The 25856-nt window shown below is 38.0% G+C and overlaps 1 protein-coding gene across 1 annotated transcript in view; it reads right to left on the bottom strand.

The window, feature by feature from the left end:
* ARID5B (AT-rich interaction domain 5B) overlaps positions 1 to 25856 on the bottom strand; it is a 170992-nt gene that overhangs the window by 67409 nt on the left and 77727 nt on the right. The window contains exon 4 of the mRNA XM_039871903.1: positions 21893 to 22123. Within this exon, the coding sequence (XP_039727837.1) occupies positions 21893 to 22123 (231 nt within the window). The remainder of the gene's footprint in view (positions 1 to 21892; positions 22124 to 25856) is intronic.

The following is a 25856-nucleotide window of genomic DNA, read 5'->3' as shown; positions in this document are numbered from 1 at the left end:
ATGAACAAAAAAGTAGCAGACAAAGCATTACAGAAACCTGAGGGTAAATTTCCTAAATCCTTATTACTTATTACCCAAAGATGAGTAGACAACAGCAATGGCAAAGTGATGGTTTCATTTCTAAGGGCCACAAGAAGCCTCTAGTTCAGCATCCAGTAGTGGCTGAATCAAATACTGATTTATTCCAGACTCTTCTACCAACACATTTTATTCTAAGAGTCCCAATAACACTCTTTCTGCATCTGTGGTAATAGGCTCATATTATTTCCCTCCATTTACTCAAAGGACACTTGGAGAAACAAGGAGAAAATTATGTTTACCAGCTAAATTCTACTGTGACAGTTTGGGAGATAGAACACTGATGTGAAAAATCACCCATAAACCCTCATAACCTCCAACCAAAGTTTTCATGTCTGTGGATTAGGTGGCTTTGTATTCTTAGTTTATTTTACCCACAACTCCACCAATCCCAAAAGGCTATAAAGAGTAGCTGCTCTGACTGCCCTCCCTTAGAAGTGGGACAAAAAGACTCATCAGGTTAAAAATTGTCAACACAAGTGTGCCAAACCGTGTAGATATACCTCAGCCCTCTCTATCCTTTTCCAAGTTAAAGATCTTCCAGGAAGCTGCCCTGACCATGCTGGCCATAATTATTATCTTCTTTTCAATTGCATGTAGTCTTCATAACACAGCTAGCTCCTTATTCTTCTATGGACAATTTGTTTTATGAATCAGTTCAAATATATTTACTTACTTTTCCAGGTAGCCTGTATTCTCCAGTGTGCCTAGGGCATAGTTCAGAACAGCTATCACTTGTGGCTTGACTGGGAGATCAGAAATATCCCTCTTAAATTTGTCCAAAAGCATTATTCTTATTAATTTAATAGGTAAGCTTCCCTTCACTTGATCACTGTCATGTTCTACTCTCTGTCTTTCTATTCAGAGTCACAGCTATCTGATTCCTCTTTGTCCCCGCCCACCCCCATTCTGCCCTCTTTTTCCCTGATCTGAACAAGAGTCTATTGCTTGTGATTTGATGGTCTGCTCTAAATCTTTAGCCTCTTCCCCCATCAAATCAACTTTAAACTGACCAATCCTTTTGGCTCTTCAGCATTTCATTCTCCTGGTATAAGAATATGCCTCAGAATGTGGTGATGACCTGCTTATGTGTATATAAAATGCTCTTGGTCAAGTTGTTGTGTGTAGGTTGAAAAGGACTTTTCAATATATACATGGAACTCTGAAGAAAGCAATACTTCTTTTGGGGCTAGTCATTTATAAACTATGAATGATGGCTGAAGGAGGCACTGTGGGGAAGAGATCCCTCACTTAAATTTAAGGTGCAAACCCATGGACAGTTGGAACTAATGGATATTTTAATAAGCATTTTGTTACTTTCAAACATTTGACTATCTACTAACAAAGTACATCCAAAGAGCCGTATTATTTTAATGAACAGATAAGGGTTGTCTATAGCAAAGGATGTGACCTGGCCAACATCAATGGGCTAAAATCCTCAAAACAGTCTTCTCTGAATCAGCCACTACCAGGTAGTTCTGCCACTCCTACTAGGTGCTAGGGAAGGGTGGGAGATTTGCCTCAGTGTATTTAAAGTCCAGAAAGGGGAAAGAGATAAACTCAGACGCATGTCTCTTTGGCTTGTTTTCAGTATTTCCTTGTTCTAGAGACCTCATCTAAACTCTTAAGAAAATAGATGAGAAGTTAGTGATACTGGCTCAATGGGTTTTGCTGTTCTGGTCAATGAACAATTTTAACACTGTACTCCAGTTACAAGAGATCTCTGCAGATTGTTCACACTCAGGATTTTTGGTTTGTTTTGTTTTTTGGTTTGTTTTTAATTTAAATTATTAGTCATTTTCCTTGCCAAAAAGTATGCTCCTACCTTCTTTCTGTCATTTTAATTCTTTATAAGACCTAGCGAATATTTGCCCGTGGGAAACACAATGACTTTCATATTCTTTCATTGATGGCCCTTAAATCATGTCAAGTCCACAGCCAAAGCCACAAATGAGGAATGTGGCTGTGGGGCACAAGGAAAGTGGTGAGGTTTTCAAAGCCCCCCATGCCCTAGTGGGTTAAAAAAAGGAAGAATGTCCCTTAGTTGGGAACCCAAGTGCTGTCTGGAAAACGTCAGTCATAGCATGGGTTTTAGAAACTCAAGAAAGTGATGTTTGGAGGGCTTAAGACTTCATCTAGTCCAGCCCACTCGATTACATCAATTTTATAAACTATGCTCATATCATAGAGAACAAATTCTATTTCAAAAAAGAAGAGGATTAGAGAACTTGGGGCAGGAGAATTATCCCGGCTTTAGAGCTACTAAAATGGTTATAAAATGTGAAGCTATGTAATACTGCGTCTTATTTCTATTTTTCCCAAAAGGAGAAAATTACAAATCATTAATAACTTCCCTTCTCTGACTTCTCTCTATGTTGTATCATCTCTCAATTGTTGTGACTGTGCTGATGGCACCAGTTTCTTAAAGGCCCAGCTGTAAAATAAGTGAGCTAGCCAGAGACCTATTAACACCACAGTGATGTAGCCGCCCCCCCAATTTGTGCTTTATTTCATCTATGCCATTGGGTTTGTACAGCTCCACCTTAGGCTTTGAAATGCTGAAATAAATTAACTCCTCTATTTAGACATAAACACACTCCAGAAAGGGCCAGAATGGACCTTGTGGTTCGCACATTCAGTCCAGGGCAAAGAGAGCTACGTCCCTGTAAATATCACTAACCATAATCTGAATTTTCTAATTTCAGAAACTCATTCCTCTAACAGAGTAATATTTATAGAAAATGAAATTTGTTTTTTCAGTTATGCCAACTTTCCCTTTCATATTAAAATGCTACATATATTCCAGAACATGTTTACAGAATTTTCCCATATTTCTAAATAAACACACAAAAGAAGTTCTGAAATATATACATTTGAAAGATGACTTTGCACACACTGAGTTATTCCCAGATGTTTTAGATTCTGAATTTCTCAATAAACGAATAACATGCTAGGAAAGCAAACACAGGCTGACAGTATTTAGTCTAAGTTTTTAAAATGGTATAACATGTGTGGCTAAAAACAATTTTCAATAACTATATTTCATGATCAGCAGTTATTTAAGAATTCAAAATTAGCACTTGTAGGGTTCATTTAGTTCTTATAAATGTGGTCTTTAGGATAATTTTAATTGTTTTGGGTTTCTCACAACCACATGGCAGCAACAACTCTTGCCTTCTATCTTCCGAGTTATATATATACATATATATATTCATGTGACAAACCCGTGATCCCTGTTCACTGCCATGAGAGTGCTCATTAACAAGCCTCACAGCCCCACAGTCAGTTCTGCGAGCTTTGAACCAGTTCCAGAACGAGGGCTACAGCAAATGGCAGCCTGGCCTTTTCACTTCTTCCATTTTTTTTTTTACATTAAAAAGAAAAAAAAGGCAGAAAACTCCCAACAACTGCTCCTTTCACACCTTTTATCTCCTGTATAAATTGGTAATATTCACTCATTAAATCTCAAACTTTGCTACATTCTTATGTAATGCTTAATTCTCTTCTCTGGGGTTGGCTAGTGAAATGTCTTTAATTAAAAAAGCTAAAAGCACTCTAAATCTGGATGGCAGACTCATTTCCAGGGCATTCAGGCATGTTGTCTAATTTTAAAACTCTGACAGGATACATGTAAATTTATGCAAGTTTCATAAAAGTCACAATTTCCTCCTTGAATTCGAGCTAAAGAAAATGCCCCCGAGCTCTTTTCAAAGCTGTTTGTTTTACTGGAAAGCTCATTTTGCCCATTGTGTTGGAGGTGATTATTCTAAAGAATATCCAGTGTCAGAGTCCCATCAATCCACTAAGAATCAAGGAGTTAAATTTCTCTACTATTGATCAAATAGGCTCTTTGATCACTATTTTATGGCTCTTAAACACAAATGGGGGAGGGGAGGGGGAAAATATTATCATGCAAATTATTTTGGTTGACAGTAATTAAGAAATTATATGTTAAGAAAATCAGTAATTGTTCACATGAGTCATTAATGTGTTTTCATTCTTTGTAAAACTTTCTGGCACGCCCTTCCTTTCTTGCTTTAAAAAAGCAAGGACTGGAAAATATGCATAGTATTTGGAACCCAGGGGAGTTACATATTAATTCAAAGTGTAGTTTTGTGGAAACTCAAACGTGTTCCCATCCTTCTTGTTTCTATCACCCTTTACCCAGGACTTCACTCCAGAACTTTGGGGTAGCCTCCTTGAATGTGTGAGGCAGGGTCTCCTATGGGCCGGGGCTCTTCTCCTCCCTTCAGAGGGCCATTACTAGAAGACCCAGGACTTAGAAAATCTATAAGAAAAACCACAAAATGGGGAAATCAAAACCAGCTCAGCCACGGGCAATTAACCAGTCCGTGCTAATTCTGTTGCTCCCCAGAAGCAAATCTTCACTCTGAATTAAACCTTTGCCAAAGTTTGTTTTGGAAAGGTCTTAAATCCACAGGAAAGAGACTAACAGTATATGATGGAAGGCTGAGACAGGCTCCCTCCCCAACAGTTGGGACACCTTCGAGTGAACTCAGGTTAACTTACAAATCGCCAATCCCTAAAAGAGCAGAAACTAAAATTACATTTGTTTTTATTGAAAGACAGCCTCAAGTGCTGACATGTAGTGTATGACATGTGATACATAATAATACTCTTAAACCAGTTCTGACATAATATCTCCGGCGGCCTAATAACCACAAATGATTGCTTTAGTTAAGAACTAGCCAGAAGCAAAATAGATCCATGTAAAAGTAGCTTGAACCATAAATACCTCAACAATATTTTATGTCACTTTGTAAAAGTTAAAGGAGTCCTATAATAATTAACAACAAAAACGCCATGTTCTTTACTATTGTGTGTTGGTTGTGAAAGGTTACTTCATAGTCCCGAGGCTGCCAGTGCCGTAAATTATGCAGGCACCAAGAAGCATTAAGGAGAAATAATAGCAATTTAAACGAAGGCTGACGTAATTCATGATAAACAGTCATTGGAAAATATTACGATGTTGTCTTTTTTGAGTAGGTTTAATCAGAAGAATGTGACCATATTCTAACATAAACCACTTCTCTTTTCCATTGTGCTAGCACTTGGAATGTTGGCACTCACCCTAGCTGCAAGGTTCTTATTCACAATAATTGCTGAATCCAGAGCTCTAACACCTCCAGGGAACCTAACAATGTAAATTTGGTATTCTGATTGATGGAAGGAGCTTCCAAGACAAAGCTCAAAAGCTCTGGGCTGCACGGTGGTCCAAAAGAGGGACTGAAATTTGAGACGCTTGTAGCCAGGATGCCTTAAAGAATACAAATCAAAAAGATGGCTGAGTAATGTAAACATCGAAGAATTACTTTATTGTCACGTCTAATAGAACCTTGAGATATGGTATAAATCCCACAGCTGTTCTGATAAAAGCAAACCTTTGTCACAGATTGTTCTGTGTGAACTGTAAATATAGCAACGCATTAAGAAGCAAGCACGACGAGGAAGACCAAGCTTGCCAATTTTCATTAATGCAAAATATTGCCAGGTCAAGCAAGGATGGTAAGACATGACCATAAGATACGGTGGCCAAGCAGATGTTTATTTCTGAACAATACAAATAATTGTTACCTTTAATATGGAGCTGGGAGGAGGGAACTTCTGTGCATAAAAACTGATCAGAGGAAGGTTTTCCCCACCCATCCCCCAAAAAAGCTCAGGAACATACCAACACGGAGACTAGACAATATTTACATCTCTGGAATTCACCCAGTCTTTGGGAGTATAAAGAGAATAATGATATTGCTATTATAAAGTCTTCCAATGTAGAGTTCATTTAAAAGTCTTTAAGCCAGCTATTGATTATCTGTGTCGACGAAAGAAGGCAAGGATAAAAGAAAACACAGAACATCCAAGAGCTTATTTTCCCCAACGGTTTCTATTTCATTCATGATCCATTCTTTCCAAAGGCCATTAAGAGCAGCAGAAGTGATTTCATTTTTTCTTCTCCTTTTCTCTGCCAACCTTCAGGTGGAGGTGCTAATGAGCTGGAATTAATTCAAATGCAGGCAGAGGAGACCTGCCTAGGAAATCAGGGACCTGGATAATTTACATAGTAGGGTCTCTGTACCTGATAATCAAAAATTAATTGCCACCTTCCAAAGATCCTTTAAAATATCCATTATATAGCAAAACAGACTATTTCTGATTCTGGGGCTCTTTTTCTAACTGAATGTATTTAAATAGTCCCAGAGGTCAAATAATCCGGCTACTCCTCTAAAAATATTCTTTCAAAATATGATAAATGGCTTTCTTTGGCATTTATACTAATAAAAACATATTTTATCTCCTCTTACCACACAAACCTTACTTTCTCTAAATAGCCCATTGCAAACATTATCAGTGAATTTTGCTCAGTGTACAAATATTTTATGTATTACAATGAGTAGCAGAACGCAAAACTTGCAAATATTTATTTTTAGACATACGGGAAAAAAAAGCAATTAGAGCTAAAAATGTGAAGAATGAAGAGCTCACTTAGAAGCAATTACATGGGACATGCAAACTGTTCTGCCATCAAACTTTTATTCAGACGCTGTACAGCATATTAAGAAATATCACTTGCACAGAAAAAAAGAAAATATCATTTCACAACTGAAAATACCCAATCACTATAAACAACATCTGGGGGTCATTAATAACTTACTCTGTAGCTGAATTAGCCAAATAAGTGGTCTGACTCAGAATTCTTAAATTTCTATTTTTGAAGAAAACAACGAAACATAACACCATGACTTAATATTCTCAAATATAGATGCTATCTGGGCAGTCGATGTAAATATACAAACGTATGTACACATAATGGTCACTTTGTGTCCAAATACGAGGCACACAGTGTTTATGCATTAATGACTACCTCCCCCTAAGTGATGTCTGTTTTTGTTTTGAGGAAGTTTAAAATTGTCATATTGAGGTTACTTTCTTTGCTCAGAGCCTCGTATGTAATTAGCATATTTTTCAGGCTGGTAAGAATCTGACCATAAGCAGCATCTGAGAAGCTTCCCATCTCAAACTACTACAAAGCCTTTCGTACATAGACTCATAACACATTTAAGAACAAGCACACTGTTTAAATATTCCAGCCCTAAGATAAAAGAACTAACAATTTTACTGCCACACAAGCCACTGTACTGAAACACCCTAAATATTTATACTAACAGGAGTTGAAAATAGTCTCAGAGAACAATGCCAAAATATTTTTCCACTCATTAATAGCAACAGTCTTTGGGAAGACAGATGCCAAAAAGCCAGCACTTTCCTAATTTACTGGGTCCCATCACATGGTCTGTTATTATAGGTTTCATGGGTCGTCAACACACTGGTTGACTTACGGGCAGGGGAAAATAGTCTTTAAGACAATTCATATTTACATTTTTTAAATGTCTCTAAAAATCTCTCTGAAAAGCACCTAATTTCGATTGCAAGACGCACAATTCTTTCACATTTCAATGTCTCCAGGTTCAGTGATCTCTCGATTGATGGCATTTTACAATTAAAATGCTTTTTATTTCTTAGCGGTACCAATAAAAATGATGTGTATTACAATGTTGTCTTAGATATGATGAAATATAGTACCTAGTTCTTTGGTCTTTAGCAGGGGTCAGCAAATTTTTCTGTAAAGAGTCAGAGCATAAATATTTTCAGCTTTGCGGGGCATACTCAACTCTGCCCTTGTAGCACACAGACAAAGATAAGACAGAAGCGCATGAGTGTGGCATGGCAGGGTTCCAATAAACTCTATGGAAAGGCGATGGGCCAGATGTGGCCTGAGGGCTGTAGTTTGCCCTAGGTAAACTAGATTGTAATCAGCACACTGACCTAGGAGAACAGACCCAGTGGTGCACACTGGTATAACATCAGGTCTGATGCTATACTCGCTGAAAGCACAAAACTTGTCAAACTCTGCAGTCTTCCCAGTCTAACGACTTGCCTACAGCAGGTGCTCAATGCATGTCAGACAAGGCTGAGGGGATTGGCCATGTTTAAACTCACACGAATCACTAAATGGACATTGTTGAGGCACGGGGAAGCAGAGACTGCGCAGGTGAGTGTGAAGTACGTAGCTAGCTACCCATGTAGAAACATTGCCTTATATATTTGACAAAAGTCTCCGAAATTTTGGGTCAGATTCTTATAATCATTATTTAAGTAAATTGGAAGAGTAAACAGTCTACTAAAAAGAGCAACACAGCACACCTTATAAGAGCACTGACTGTGTAGTACAATCGGTTTGAATTCCAGCTCCACCTCTTAACTAGCTCTGTCGGATGACTTTCTTAAACAGCTCTGAGCCTCAGCTTTCTCACCTGCCAAACAGGAGTAACAATACCTATATCTCAAAGTATTGTGAGAATTTAAGAAGACAATGCATGTAGTAAGTGCTTGATAAATGTTAAAGTAGGCTTCACTAAGTGTTTCACTGAAGTGATTAATCATATTAAATAAAATTCATTAAATGGATATCATTTAGGGATGCAAACTATATTTAGGCACCTAACAGAGTGCCTGACGCATAGTATACTCTCAATAAAAGGTATGAGCTATTGTTATTATTACTATTTTTTAATTAACCAGAATTCTCAAGAAATGAGCTGTCCTAGTTAACAAAGAATCATTGTAGATCACTATTTGTTTCTCTTATAGAATGCAAGTATGTGAGAACAGAAAGGGATATTGAAGATTGTTCAGCCCAGAGGTTCTTAATCTAAAGTTTTCCATAGTCTGTGAATCCTGAAAAATACATGCAGAATTTTCTATATTTGCTTGATATGTTAATTTTTGCCAATAACATTCTTCAAAGCCACGACGATGATGATGATGATGACATTTGCGTGCACATTTTTATGAGAAATTTCATAGCTTTCATCAGATTTTCAAAGGGGGTTGAGATCCAAAAACACTCAACAGTCCAGTCCAACCTTCCATTTTGCATTTAAGACATGGACACACAGAGTTAACTGAGTTGTTGAAGGCCCCGATTTGGTATGAGGGTCTGATTCTGAACCCAGTTCTCCTGACTCTTAGTCAAGTGCCCTCTCTAGTGCATTGTGCTTTTTCTTAATTTCTAGCAGTAGAAAATATGTCTCTAAAATCATGGCTCTGCACTTTTACTTAAGTCAAGGCCTTTTACCTGAGCTTGTAACTGCCCAAGGAATATACCTTATCTTCTGCTGCTACTTCTCATCATACTCTAAAAACTCATGTCACCACCAGCTGAAAATCAATGGTCCTTCCATCACACCTGGACAGAAACAATTAAAGAAGAAGGAGCTGGCGGTAATAATTATTTGTCAACTGCCATTTTCCATTACCATTGCCATTGACTCAAACTTTAGGCATTCCTACAACACTGAGTCTCAATCTTAAGTATAATTAAAATATTAGTAACAAGACATTACCCATTCAAATTCAGGAGGTCTGAGACTAAAAATCAAAATTTTAGTAAGTTCTTCAGGAGACTGATGCTGACATGAAAATTTTGCCTAAGCTCACTTTCTTGCCTAAGCCTAGTATTTGCTGAAGAAATTTTTTTCCTGTTGTGCTTTAGAGCCATGCAGAACTCTGGATCTTCCTTCTAAACACTGGTTCTCAGTGTTCACAACCATAGCTGAAGAAGGTTCAGCAGATAGGGCTGATTGTAAACTAAGCCCATAGCTAGCTCTGATTATCTGAGATCTCTGCTATTGCTTAGAAGTAAAAGAATTTTGTCAATAAGAGATGCCTGGAATTTATCCTAAAGAAACCACTGAAATGCTGATGATTTTATATATAAAGATGCTCATTATGCTGGTAGTTATACATTAAAGCAACAAAACAAAGCGAAACCCTGGAAGAAATAATAGATAACGTTCTAATAGAAAGGGATTATGTGAACCCTGATAAATTCATTTATGTAGTATTATGCAAATGTTAAAATGGTGTTTATAAAAATGTTTATAATAATTTGGGGAAATGCTTGTTTTATAATCAGTAAAATTTTAAGATACAATAGCCGCATATATAAAATGTTCTCAAGTAAATAAAAATGCTTTGGAAAAAGACTGGAAGGAAATAGATGAACGCTGATGAGATTATCGATGCTATTTAGGGAGGCAACAAAGAGTGGATAAGCATACCAGCTTTGAAGCCAGATAAACCTGAACTGGAATCCAGCCTGTCCACTTACTAGCTGTGTGACTTTGGGCTGATGTAACCTTTCTTAAACTCTGTTTCCTTCCCTGTGAAGTGATGGTTAATATGAGCTTCCTTACAGGGGTGCTCTAAGGAGTAAGATATATATGCAAAGGATTTTATAAGGCCTGACATATGATAGATGCTCACAGAAAAGTGTCAATTATTATTATTATTATTATTATTGTTATTATTATTATTATTATACTTTCTGTAATAATTGACACTTCAGAAAAGTGTCAATTATTACAGATTATTATATAATCTGTAATAATATAATAATAATAATAATTATTATTATTATTATACTTTCTGTAATAGAAATTACAGAAATTGCATAATGAGAAAAATATTTTGGAAAGCAATGAACTGCTTTTTACCATTTACTTTTTTTTTTTCATCCTTGGAATACCGTACGAAGGGGATGAGGGAAAAGGGGGGCATCTGGTTAACTGAAGATTCTGGTTAATGAGGGTTTGCTGCATAGAATCTTGGCAGCTGTGATGTCCCATCTGTTAGCACTGGACCACATTCGGGGGAATGGCATTAAAGGCACAGGTTGGAAAGCAGATGCCCAAATCCCATTGTAGTCTCACCACTGCCACACCAATGTTTGGCCAATGATTTTTCCGATCAGCTCTTCAGCTGCCCAGTGGGGTTAATGACACCTGTCCTCCTGGTTACATGGAGTTGTTCAGAGGCATTGCAGACGGGGCGAAGACCATTTGAAAAGTATGAGGAGTGCTCTTCCCTGTGAAGTTCGTTCGTCTCCTGTGAGATGTGAATGGCAGGTCTGCGGGTGGGAGCAGTTGCCACACATGGGAGTGGCAGGGCCTAGCTCTCTGCATCTCTGAGGGAGGGCACCTCCTCAGCTTAGACAAATGACATTGGCAACAAAGGTTGTCAAGACAATTTAACAGGGGGCTCCACAATTATCCTTGTTTCTTCTAGTCCTGGCACATTTCAACTTATTTCTTTCAAGAACTATGGGACAGAATGCATTCTCTATAGCATGGGACCAGTGATATGTTCATGGGAACTGTAAAGACAAATCTCAAAAGAACCAACTAGTAGTACCAACATTCTCTCTCTGAAGGTGTATGTGCTGGGGATAGGGCAGGAATCAGTACCCTGAAAAAGCATAGTTTCTTGTACTGTGTGTGATCTCTCTATAAAAATAGTCTCCTATTTTAAAGACCTAATGTTCATGTCTGGGACTGTGAGGAAGAAGTGTGACCAGCTAAATCCTGTGCTTTGTCAACTTCCCTCACCCACGATCCTCCATGGAACTCAGAATTCCGAGAGATAAAAGGCCTCATCCTCATCTACAAATAACAGGGAAGCCATAAGTATCCTTGGGGCATAAGTGCCATCCACCAAGTAATCTTCCTAATGATAAACATTATACTGGCTAAATTTTTTCTTTCTCAGCACTTTCTGATATGATATGATTCTAGCCTGAACTGTGATCTGTGCTGTGTCAAAGCATTGTATGCTAATTGACTTACCACTTGTCAAAGCATTGTATGCTAATGGCTTGACCACTATTCCTTGATTTTTACAAGGAATTCATATCTGTGAGTTAAAGACTGAAAATGTCAATGTATTGACTGCTGGCTACCATTTGATCTAACTTAAAGACACTCATTAGCTTCCTCAGAAAGAACACCCTTCTAGGTTGTGTAGACTCCAGGGTCTGTAAAGTATCATAACAAATGAACAATCTTCAACCAAAGACATTGATCAATTTATGAAGACTGTTCCAATGGTTTGAAAAGTTGAGTAAATGTTGAGAAAAAACAGTTCTTTTGAGCTATGTGCTTGCCCCTGAGAATTAAATCAACTGGCAATAAACTAAAGCTTAAAGATTGAGGTCAAGAAATATGTGTTTCTAAGAAAGGAGATAAAATGATGAAGATCTGAAGCCCTCTAGAATTTAGCAGTGTTTTTTTGTTTTGTTTTGTTTTAATTTCAATAAACATGTTGATACAGAGATGAGTAAGGCATGAATTCTTACCCTCTCTAGGAGCTTAGAATCTAGTGAAGAGAAAATGCAATACAATTTATGAACTTAAATACCAAGCAGAAGAAAAAACAAACTTTGGAAAAGTACTGAATAACACAGAAGGGACAAAAATTTGAGTATTAAAGATGATTATTCTGAAGCAACCCTTTCAACCTAGAAGCAGCCCTTTAAACAGCTGAGAAACCAAGCAGGCACCTCACTCCTTTACCTTCTACTGCATAGTTGGTGCATCCTTCTTTTTCTTTCTTGTAGATCCAAGAAAAAAATTTCAATTTAGTAAGAGACAAGTTGATTTTTCCTCTGAGAGACTTCCCCTGGGCCCTAACCACAATAAGGCCTCTGAGAGGAGGACCCAGAAACATGTGCTCCTTCAGGGAGGAAGGTAAGATCTTCTAGAAAGAAAAAAAAATTTGTTTGTGGAGGCTGTTCTTTTTGTCTACGCTGAAAGCTAAAAATGGCAGAGGAAATAATCCCTTTCTTTGAGCTTCAAAGTCCAGAGTATTTTCCAGCTCCTCACCTGAAATAACTTCCTCTTTTTTGAATCCCTCAAGGTCCAGTTGAAGATCTACTTCCTCTAAGAGGCCTCTTCTGACATCTGAGCCCTCTTTCATATATATTTTAACCACCTCATTTAGCCCTTAGCAGACTGCCTTACAGTGTTTGTTATAATGCAAAGCTTTCCCATTTACAAAGTTGGGCAGCTATCATCTCCTTTGAACATCAGAATAACTCTTGACTCTTAGCTCCATGTTCCTCTCACTTTGTGGTGGAAAAGTCTGCCCACTGGGATTAGCAGACTGGATGGTGAGGACACTCACTCCCCCTTCAGCAACATGCTAGATCTGTGACCTTGTAGCTGTGTTACCACAAAGTTGCTCATGGTAAAATGCAGGATTGTTAAGAGTCACAGATAATTGTAGTAGACCACTGCTCTATGTCTTATCTCAGTCAACTTGATTTTTAAATATCTTGGGAGCAGAGACCAATATCCCAACAATGCCAGGAGTTCTTAAACAGAGTTGGTGCTCAATGGATGAATGAATGAAAAAGTACCCAGGAAGCATTAGAACATACCAGTCTTTTTCTGCGCAAGTTCCATCTGTTCTTTAGTCCTCCAGAATGGTGACTGGAGAGCCAAAAAGGCTACTCACAGAAGAGATTCTTAGGGAGAGAATTTCTAGGCAACTTCCAAAGGGAGCATAAAGCCCAGATGATGGAATTGGAATCAAGGCCCATGCCAGCCAGCGATGAGAAGATTTCCTGAGCAGGCAGTGCAGGTGGCTCTGGTGCCAAGAGCTTGGCTACTCCGCCTCCTTCGAAAACCCATTACCAAATCATGGCAAGTGAAATTAATTTTAAAAAGGGAAATGATTTATGGGTTATAGGAATAAAGAAGTGATAGAAGCAGGAAAGCCTGTATACATTTCATTTTTTGAAATTAGACCTATAATTTTTTCATTAAAGAAGGATGCCAAGTTGGGAAAGCCAATGTATTCTAGGCAGAAAATTACAGAGAGGTGGAGTCCTGTAAGCATTGCAATCCTGTTTCTTAAAAAGAGTCTCTGAGAACACAGGGTAGTTTACTATCTGCCCCCTTCAACTTCTAAATAGTTTCAGTTCTCAAAGAGCTCTATATTCACATCTGCTTCTCTGAGATCGGAAGCCATTGGAAGATCTGAGCAAGGAAGTGATAACTTTGGTTGGTTTGTTGAAAAGAGACCAAAGGACAGCATGGGCTAAAGCAGGGAGACAGCGGTAATAGAAACAAGAGAGGATAGCAGCTGTCACCAAATGGCTTTTAGATTTTGAATCTTTATGGTCATTCCTTTCCTAACCACGCCAACATGCAACGAGCTCTCTAAATCTTGCAGAACTTATTATGCATTCATCATCCAGAGACCTGGAGATCAGTTATCTGTTTCTAGCTAGCCTGATCTCAGAGAGACTGGAAGATATTTCTGAGCTAGGTCCATGGTAATCTAGGAGGCAATCTAGTGTAATGGTTAAGAGCTTGGATGTGGAGCAAGATCATCTAGGTTCATGTCCCGGTTTTGCCACTTGATAGCTGTATAACATTGCTGTGCTTAAGTGTTCTTATCTGTAAAATGAGGGAGAATGATGATACTGACATACAGCATGCATGTATCCATTCATTAATTTAACCAATGTTTATTACACACCTTCTATGTGCCAAGTATTGTTCTGGTTCCTGGGCACACAGTTGTGAACAAGACAGAAAAGTTCCCTGCTCTTCAAGAGCTTACATTATAGCATGGGTGGGGAGGTGGGGAGATAGAGTATACATATATAGAGAAACACATATAAGAGTTAATTTCAGATAGCGATGTGTTATAGGAAGATAATCCTACATTGGGTGATGAGATAGAGCTGGACTTGTGCAAAGGAGAAGGCTTCCCTGGGAGGAGACATCTGAGCTGCGGGCGAACGATAAGAAGGAGGCAGACCCATGATATCTGGAGAAACACTTTTCATGCAGAAGGACAAACAAGTCTTTCTGGAATTAGCAAACGTTGAATGATTTTTAGTAGCAAATGATACCTCGTTATTCCCAGCGGTCTATATAGGTATGAAACAATTTTGTGGGTGATTTTTGAAGAACCTCTAGGAACCCAATATGTGGTTAAGGTTGTGTTGGGTGGTGTGAGAATATAAGAAGACTTGGATAACAATGAATACTTAAGTAGCGCTTACCATGTACCATCTCAGTGCTTTAAGTCATTAACTCATTTAATCTTCACAACAACCCTGTAAGGTATGGTCTATATCTGCGAAGTCTGGTCCGTGGCTACCTGCATTGTGCCACTCCCCTCCCCACATACTACAGGGTAAATTCCTAAAGAGTGAGAAAAATTTCTGTCTCGTTGGCAACGGTGTGCACAAGAACCAGAAAAGGACTTGGCACATGGTAGGTATGTAATAGACATTGGTGAAAAGCATGAATGGATTAAGGGCACAGCGTTAGGCACTGTGTCGGATTCTTAAGCATTCCCGGACAGCCTCACCTACAGTCCACCTACTGGATTGAACTTAAATCAATCCAGTTCTCATGACAGGATAGAATGAAGGGATTTAGAGAGAATTTTCATTCATCAGGAGGATTTTAAAAATCAAGTGACTACAGACTTATCCTGAACCTCATTCCACCATCCCTACCCCCACCCAGCACTTTGCCTGTGATTTTTTCGATGATCTGGCTTTCCTATAGTTTGTACGTGTGTGTTTTTTAATTGATAAAAATATCCATTTCAGCCTAGAGAGAAATATGTTGATCTTGCAAATGTAATGGGATATAACTTTCTTGCTTTTCTAGATGAAATGCTAGGTGAAATATTAGCCAGTATAGACACAGATCCTTTCTTTTGGAGTGAACAAGAGTTTATTGTACTCGTGAGTCCAAATAGTTTTTAATAATCCATTGAGTCCACTCAGCTACAAAAGGAGTCCACAGTTATTTTAAAGTATCCTTTCAAGTTCCAAAAATAGAAGAGAAACCCACTAATCCTACCCATTCCATATATCATGACTCTGTAAATTAGTTTACAGTAGCAACATAATTTTTTTCATTAACCCCCCAAGAGAAATGGATGGTACCCTAGCTTCCAGTGCCTCTGCCCAAGGAACTCTGCTCTCCAGACTCTTTGTGTCTTATTGTCCCCAAAGCCAAGGCCATATGTTAATCGTTACGTGTATTACAGAGCACATCTGACACACCTCTACCAGCAGATTTATTTGGGTTTAGTTTACTATGTTGTCTGATGAACTTAACATTCGCTCTGTCTCTACTTTGGCAGCACATGCAATAAAAAGAAGGTACCAAGAGTGGTCTTGGTTAGACTGTTCTCTAATGATAAACAGAACCTCTAAAAAAGATCCAGGACAAAGCAGTCCTCCAAAGTGAGATCTCTACAGGTTAAGTCTTTTGCACAAACAGCAATGTAAAGAGGCACAACTCCTTTCTCACTTGGCTTCAATTAGAGAGAAATGTCTGCTTTGTTATCATTTGGGAGATCGGTGGGCACCCCGGGCAGGCCTCAAAAACCTGAACGTGGACATGGGCCAGGAACAAAGCCATCTGATCACTGAAATCCACTGTGACCATGAAACCTACTTTGGCAAGAAAAAAAATGTTTACTCACTTATAAATTCCCATGATCCTTAACAAAACAACTGCCTTTCCTTTCAATTCCAGAAAAACACGTGATGTTTAGAGGGGAAGAGGCAGAGTCCAGCTTGTCCTTTATGCTTCAAAATAGTTTTATACGTCCTCAGTTTTCTAAGTCAAAGTTTTGTCTTCTCTTCTGTTTCCCACCCTCTCTTTGCTTTTTCTTCTTTTGTCTATAATGTCATTATTTTACCCAACAAGAAAATGAAAAGGGAAAGTTCACTTCTGAGTCAGAAAAGCCTCTTTAAAATATTATAAAAAGTAGAAAACTTTTCTTTTCCATTAAGGTATCTAGTAAGAGTCCTGGAGCCTTAGGGAAATAATTTCTTTATTATTTAAAGAGTAAAATCTGTTTAGATGACAAGTTGTCCAAGGCTTAACAACCTGATAGAAACAGTAGAGAATCTTCATTTATCAAGAGGACTTTCTTTTTTTTTTTTAATCAAGTTAATACAGACTTACTTTGAGCCTGCCGAGTGGGCTGTTACTGCTTGATTTTAACACAGGACAAGTAAGGGACCTTATGTCACTCACCTAGAGGCACAGCAAATCAGTTGAGCCTTGATTAAACCTGGGCTATTTCTGAAATATTTACGTAGCCAACTTCTTCTCCCTGAAGGTCAGAGATTATGATGTTCCACACACATGGACCAAAATCATCTCATCTCTGTTCTTTTCAGGTGAATTACCATATCCTTTCTTTAATGCTATCCCATTCCTTAATCAAGAAACACACAAACACACACCCTACAACTCCAAAAAACTTAGAAGCACTACTTATGTCTCTATAATTCAAAACTCAGACTGAAATAAACCGCATGCTTTACTATTTTTTTTTTAATAAGACGTATCTCAATTTATTTATTTCCATCCACTTTTAAGGACTGACATCATCTCATTTATGCATATTGGGTCCACCTTACATCTCTCTGATAGAAGCCAGTACCTTAAAGTTATCCGTTTACCTACTGTACTGTGTGTGCCTCTGTTTGGCTTTAGCTGTCAACACTTTGCACATGTGAAATCAATCTGTGTGATAGTAATGTAAACATTGTGCATTATAAACTGGTGGACATTTTATTGTTCTACAGGAAAAATAGACAAAATGTTTACGTGTGTGTGTTTTCTCTACAACACAGACAATAACACAATATAAATGTCAGTATGTGCTTTACTAAAGAGGAACTGAATTATAAAAAGAGGTAAAAGAAAGTGGGGGGGACTGTTGGAGAATGCCTTATATTAGCAGATTATAACAGGACCGTGGGGGCAGGAATTATGCATAGGGTAAAGACTTGTATAAGAAAAAATTGTCATTTATAATGTCACTTCCCCTCATGTTATTACAATCTCATTTCCTAACTACATGTGCAATGCACCCAGTTTTCATAATGCTTTAATAGGGAGTCGTTGTTTTAGTTTTAAAAATAGCCAGTTCTCTTGTGCTAAGAGAAGAGCGCATTGCCTCTAAGAGCATTGTAACTGACAAGATGGAAGAATGTGGGCAGGATGTCGAGGCTGAAGCTTTTCAATCACCTACCATTAATATGATTCAATTTATGCTTATGTCATAGGTTTAGACATTGCACACTGCTGTAAGCAAGGAAAGGACTTGAATAAAATGCAGTGAAGAAAGCAGATGGTATGCTATCAAAACCCTTCAAGCCTAAAATAACCTTTCCCAAGTAAAGAGGATAGTTAATTAAAACCAGGATATATTTACTCTATTCTGAATTTCACAATGTAAATAAAAATCAGAATGACACTACTGTAATATGGGACTAAATGATGAAATTTCATCTATTCTATTCTTCTTTAATAGTTTCTAATCAAACTTTTCATTAACAGCTTCATAAAATTCTACGGAGAATTTATTTATAGGGATTCATGGTAGATTTCAATGCCTTACTTTTATTATTCAATTAAACTTGTTATTCAGTGGACAACATTGTAACAGTGGGGAGGGAGGAGGTAGCTGGGCAGTTAGGCGAGGTCGTCACGCAGCGCAAAGCTCATTTTCAGAGATGAATCCGGGGAATGCAAGTAAGCTGTACAGCACACAGAGAAAACGTGGGGCCTCCCGGCCCAGGAAGGAACGTTCAGTTCCAAAAACAGAGGCACTGCCTAGGTTCATCCCGGCCTTGGTCCGCGGGACTCACATGCGTGTCCCCCTGGTAGAAAGGGCATCAGGCCATTTATAAAGCTCACCTAGAGGGCAAGGCCCACTGACGGTGATGACTAAGGGCAAAGAAACCTAAGAGAGGCCAACAGTTGACCCAGAGGAAGGCAGCCATTCCTAACACGGAAAGTCTGGACATAAATTTTAAATGATCTAGATATTTTTCAATGTTTTCTGATAACCTCTTTCCTTATCCTTTAAAACCAGACAGTCCTGCTTTTTCCATAAGGCTTGCCCTGATCCCTCCCCATGATCACCATCTCCAGCCACTCCACCTCCCTAGGCCCAACCCACCGCAAAATTCCTACTGTACTTGCTTTCTGCAACACTCACCAACTACTTAATCACAGACTTTCTTGTAACATTAGTTAACCTTTCAGGTGTATTAATCCTGTCTTCCCCAATTAGATTTTAAATCATCAAAACAAGCAGGGACTGTGTTCTATTTATCTTTTGAGCACCCCCTCCCAACCCTACTCCATAATCCCATTTAATAGAAGAAAGCAAAAAATAAATTAGTTAATAAAATAAACATTATTTAATCATAGGAAAGTAGACACTGTCCTTTTGAGAAGGGCCTTGGAGGTATTTTATGGCAATTTATGAATTTCATGTGTCAAAGGTGTAGCTGCTAAATGCTATAAACTCTTTGCCATCAGCTCTACCATTCATCCACCTGGTGATATGGCTAATAAAATTTGATTTTTACAGCCCAGGCATACTGTTACCTAAATTACATTTGACCAATTACTGAAGTCACCGAACGTGTGGTACAGAATATATACTGTGTAGAAATTCATCTGTGGGCCCCCTGGCACTCACAGTAATCTGACAGAAGTGTTTCAGTCATCTGGCAGTGTTTAATATTAGGAACATTTGTTTAATGCTAGTCACTAATTAAATTTATGTTCTTCCACCAACTGTTAGTTGGTTGGAGAAACCCAACCCCACGTTTTAACAAACCCTTTAACTCATGTTGATTTTGAATACAACCAGTTGGAGGTTTAAAAGGGTTTTTCTGGAAATTTAGAGCGTGACCAAAAGTGGAAGGTGGGGGAGGGATGTCAGTGAAGGTGTTCGAGTCAGGTCAAAATAAGCTTTTTTTTGTTCACTTACTAAAACGCAATACTGTAAGAAGTACAAACTATTTGAAGTACATATATAACTAAAAAAAAAAAAAAGAGTCTCATATTCTAATTATTAAACTAGCCATCTATAAGCTCTTTAAAGATAGCTTTATTCCAAAAGAAAGCTTCCACTCAAGAGGCCGGAGAAGAAAAACAGCATTAAAATTAGCTATACCAGAAGAAAGTTCAGGAAAACATTAAAAAATCAGATGCCTGTGTTTGTGAGAACATTTAAAGCTAATTTAGAAACTCTTAACTATTGTGATCACTGTTGAATTGGAACTCCTTTCTATTACCAATTCTAGATGTGACAGCTTTGAAACTCAATGACTAATAACTCTTAAATTAGCCAAAAAGGTTAGAACATTTTTTCATTATATTACATTGTCAAACTCTAATTTTGAATACTCTTAAATGAGAGAAACCATTCTTTGAGTTTTATTTTGTGTCAAGAATTTAGAGACCTCTTCAGCAGCAAGCAGAAAGGGGGACTTGCAAGTAGGGGATATGGAAGGAAAACTCAAACTCTATGTATTGAAAAGGGAAGTTTTGTAAATGCTGATCTGAAAACAGAGGGTTTTTTTTTAAAAAAAAGATGTATTGGATACATCCATTTATCTACTTGAATATAAAGGTTTTTTCAGTATTAAAAATATGACAAATTATTCTTGGATGAAGGAAAAAGCTTGTATAAACACTATTACCCTGTTATAGATTGACAGTCATTTGACAAGCCAGAATTTTGAAAGGCATCTGAAAAGAGTTTGTAAAAAAAAAAAAAGTCATGTCCAATGAACTGTTGCATCTCCTTCTTCTCTTCTTTCTCTCCTTTCCTTCTTGGATCAGTATACCTCATCCCCCCATCCTCACCCCTCCTTTTAAAAATATCCCTCCCACAGCAGATACAGGGCTGCTAAAGTCATGAATAATTAGATTGGAGAGGACTCAGTGGACTCTCCAAACCACGCTGAGGCCGTGATGGTTAAGCAGAATAATCTGAATCTGAGTAATCTGCAAACTAGGGATAAAATGTTAGCCAACAGAATCGGGAAATATTCACACCCAAAGGGATCCCGTGCTCCTTTTAGGACAAGATCTCGACCTCTTCACCCAGGTACCCATGAGGAATTCAGCAAGGCTCAATCATCATATTGGTCACTCTATGGCAATTCCCAGAAAAGGGGGAAGGCGAGGGTGGGAGTTGTTTATGCCTCTATAAGTATAGGAATTTCCAGGGAACATGTGCATTTTGATAAATCACCCACAGGGTATTCTGCTATCCCTGCTCAGCCTGTTGAAAACCACAGATATGACCCAATCTCTTCAACAAACAGATGAGAAAATGAAGATGTGAGAGGTGATCTTGGCTTGCCTCTGGTCATTCACTGCATCATGCAAAGTCTCCCAAACTGATGATATAGCTTCTCCTCCTTCCCTTCTATTTATAGAGACACATGGTCGATCAGCTAGGCAGAGGTGCAGATAAAGATATGTTTGCATATATCCATCTTTGGTGGGCACAGTGTATAAACATATGCACTTTTTTATTAAATAATATATATTTATTAAATAATATATATTCCTTTACATACTGTGCACCGCAGGTGAATAGATAAAGATATATAGATAGAGATATAGAGGGATCTATATATGAAAACATTCAGGATATGGGTATCTATCTATCATTTATCTATTCACCTTATAGTATTGAAATGGTTACAATTGGTACATTTTCAAAATTTTTTATAATATTGAAAAGTGATATATTAGTTAAAAAAATCAATATCTGAATAGCTGAAGCCTTTTAAAAAAGAACTAACATGAAGGCTTCCCGTCTTAAAGTCCAATTTTATGGTTGACCAAGCAACTTCAGACTCTATATTGAACAACAAATTCTAAATAATAATCTTTTACCCTGGTAAACAGAGGCTGCCAAGTAGACAATGACTGACACCTTATACCACAATAATTTGGGGGCTGGGAGGGGTGGGGTGGCACATTAGGCTTGTGAAAATAAGCCCTGTTCCCCATCACTGCTCTTACAAGAACTGAAAACAAGTAGACACGCACACACAAGTTTCATGTAGGAAAAAAAAAAGACTCACCAAACTCATCACATATGCTCTCATTTTCTATGAGAGTCGGGTGGTCGAAGGTGTCCCGACAGTACAGGATCTGAGGATTCTTGCTGACTACTGCGATGCCACCCAGGGCTAATGCAAACTGGTCCGTTAGAATGGAAGACGGCTTATCCTGGATGCGTTTCAGCATTGAGCGGTACCGGCAGTATTGAGGGTAGCTGAGAACTATCACGTTCGTTTCTTCCTCGTCCTCTCCTAGACAAACAAGAAAACACTTCCATTACTTTCTTCCCTCCAATAAAGAATTGCCATGGCCATGGCAGAGTTTCAACAATCCCTTTTGGTTTCATACTAAAAACATCGTCTTCAACAAAACTCTTATACCAGTTCATCTCCATCACAGTTGGGCTAATGCAATCCTCTCAGCCCCAATCACCAGTGCAGATTCACAAAAAGCCTCAGGCTACGTGTAGAGAAAAGAAAAAGTGGAGGAAAGAAAGAGAGGGATGACCTTATAGACAGATTAAGCAATGTGTGGGTCACCAGCAAGCAGCAGAATCGAATGCTGTTTCGAAAGAATTTAATACATATTTTAAGCATTAAAGTCATCATCTTGGAAAAAATCAGAATTTTTTTGAGTTTCTTTATGCTCATTTCTAGTCTGGTATAGCCCTTTTTCAGGAATTAAATAATCTTTCAGTACCTGACAGCACTGAAAAGTTTGTCTCTCCCCTAGGAGATGTCCTATAGTCTAAAGAGCATCAGCATCTGCTCTGGTGGTTGTTAGTGCTGCAAATATTTCTGGTTCACTTTATGGTCCTGTGGAAAGACCAGGTCTTCCTGGCCCTTTGGAGTCAAGTGGCTGTGTGACTTGTTTTGGTCAACGAAATATGACTGAGGTGAGTGGCTACTTTAAGAGGCGGTGTTTGACTGACCATACTCTCTCTTTCCACTTACTCTGGACATCTGTACTGTTTCAGGTAGTGGCAACTCTGACAGTCTGGGTCTTAGAGTGAGAATGCAATGGAACAGAGTCCCTGGTTGACCCTGAATGGACATACAACCAAAGTAAGAGAGAAACTTTTCTTGTTTTAAATGAGACCGTGCCTTGGGAGTTATTAGTTTTTGCGGCATGATCCATCCCAATTGATTGATACATCTACTTTTCTCTGTCCTCCCTCCACCCCATACCCCCTATCTTCTAATGTTCCTCAAATCCATCTGGTAACTTGGCACATTTCAAGGAACCACGTTGCGAGAACTCCCCGAGCAACCTTGTGAAAGAGTTCTATCAGAACCAACTTAACTCAGGAGAACATTTCAGCAACTTTAATGAAGCTCCCTCTCACAATGACCTTAATGCTTATTTACACCTTACTATATTAAGTGCTTATTTATACAAACCAGATTCTGCATGGGTGAAACTTTCTTTCACCTTAAGCTTGAAAAACAGCAAACACTGCCCTTTGGTAGCCTGCCACCTTGACCAGTTTGCCATCATTCTTCATAACTACACCATCGAGACATTAATAAGCAATTCCACGATAGGTTACTTCTTATCCAAAGAGGAAAACACTCAATAATTTGAGCCCTTACCATGCTGCAGGGAATTGCACAAGATAGTTGTTAAGGATACCAACATTATCATGGCCATCTGGTAACCAGTGGGAAACGAATGAGTGAAGGCAGAACATAATGATTGAACATAACCAGTACCAATGGAAGGTGTGCATGTGACCTTTTCAGATAGGAGGCCAACACCCAGATGTATTTCTAATTATGTTCATTTAGTTCCCCAGGCTGGAGACTTCTTCAAGAATGGAGACGTTTAGCTGCTTTCAGGATGTCATCTTTTAACAGCTTACATTTCTTAGACTCTTGTCTGGTTTGTGAGTAGTCATTTTGTCAGGTGGCACACTTAATTAAAAGGAAATATATTTACAATGAAGAGAAGTTTTGAGATGCTGATATATGCCACAAGACATGCTAGATCAAGATAATAGGTCACACTTTGAGTCAAATCTGTGTTTTCTATAGAGTTAAAGCACAAAAAATTTTCGTGGAAATATTCACCAAACATCATCAGAACTCCAAAGTATCTGAATACTGTTTGCAGAAGCACACCTCAATGTGTCAATTGTATTATTACACTCTATTTGTCCAAGATGGCTAAGATTTGCCCAAGATTGTCTAAGGTGAGAGGGAAGGATATAACTACGAATTCTCCGGGCTTATTTCAGCATACTCAGCACCTAATACCATCTCCTGTATGTAGTAAATACTCTGCAAATACCTGTTGACTCCAAAATTCTATCTTGGTTGTGCTATTGACTTTCTGGGATGGGGCAGTAGCTGTACTGGTTCTCCAAGTATTCCTGAAATAACATAGAGTAAGTTGTGCTTTTCAGGTTGAATGAGGGAGAAAGAATGGATGCTTCAGAATTAGTTTTATAGAAGATGCCACCTAGACTCCGGGGACCACTTCACTTCCTTTCTATTCCCTCATTTTCTTGTTTTTCACTGACCATTTTTCATGATGATGCCATTTCTAACATCTTCCTAATTCTCTGCTCTGGCTGGAATCAGCTTCCTGGCTATCTTCTATGCTTAGAAACGGCCTCTTTCTTTTTTTCTTTTCTCTCTATCTCATCCTAGCTTGAAACCATTATCCCTCTTTCTTTATGCAGTTTCTAAAAACACTAGCCATGCCATGAATCTTTCTCTTCCTGTTGGAAGAAAAGCAGCAAGTTTCTTCTGATCACAAGTCATGAAATACATCCTACGATGTCCATGCACTCTGGATACAATATCTCTAAGAGTGCTCCTGGGACTGCCCACATTGGATTCACACAGGGTGCTTGTAAAAAGGCAGACTCCGGGTCTCACTAGAAACCACTGACTCAGAATCTCTAAGGGGCCCAGGAAACTCTGACTCTGAGTTTAGCTTTTTGCATAGACTTATAGTAATTTATTTAGTTTGCACTTTGACTTCTCGCGCTCTTTCTCTTTCTCTCTCTCAAACAATATATATATATATATATATATAGTTATATTATATTATATATATATTATATTATATATATGTTATATATATATAATATAATTATATGTAATATAATATATATAAATATATATAAATATAAATATATAAATATATAAATATAAATATATATAATATATATTATATATATAATATAATATATATATATATATATAAAATATAAAACCAGTTTTCAGGTATGTGTTCCTATGCAACCACCATAGTACCTGGAACAGAATACAGGACCAAATTCCTTTGTCTTTGCCACTATCCCAGGATTGTTGCAGGTGTTACAGAAGACAGCAAATAAAAAAGCCCTTGACCAAAAGTATCAGAGACTGAGGGACTCTTTTTCTGTTTAGAATGCAGAGCAAATACTACTACTGATAAAACACTAAAATTTACAAAAGTCTTTCAAAGAACATATCTCTTTTGTTCCTCACAACAACCCAATTAGTAGCATTACTACTTGTTAATATCCCCCAATTCAGAGATGAGAAAACTGAGATCCAGATACCCAAGTGATTTGTCTAGGATTTCAAAGAACTAGAAAGTAACTGATATGAGACTATAAATCAATCTTTTAACTCTATATTTGATGAGCATAAATTGTAAACAACAACATTATAATTATTTTTAGAGGTTTAACTTATTTATAACATTAAGGATGAGGATGGTAACTCCTGATCAAGTAAAACATGAGACTTCTGTTTTATCAAGTGAAACTTTTATATCAAATGAATGCAGCCAGTTATATGCCAGAATTCTTCTACTCTGTTTAAGTTAGCTTGTTATTATTTTGGAACACTGCAATTCCCATTGTAACTGTTTAACATTATTGAAACACCTTTCATGCATATCAACTTTCCATTTTCTATCCATATGATAAGAAAAAAAGCCAACTCTCTTTTGCGCAAGCCTAGAACCCCTGTTCCTCATCAACCTCTT

This window comes from Pteropus medius, unplaced genomic scaffold, assembly GCF_902729225.1.
Source record: "Pteropus medius unplaced genomic scaffold, Ma_sr-lr_union100, whole genome shotgun sequence".
NCBI classification, from domain to species: Eukaryota; Metazoa; Chordata; class Mammalia; order Chiroptera; family Pteropodidae; genus Pteropus; species Pteropus medius.
The sequence above is the reverse complement of the archived record's forward strand: the minus strand, read 5'-3'. Positions and strand labels throughout refer to the sequence as shown.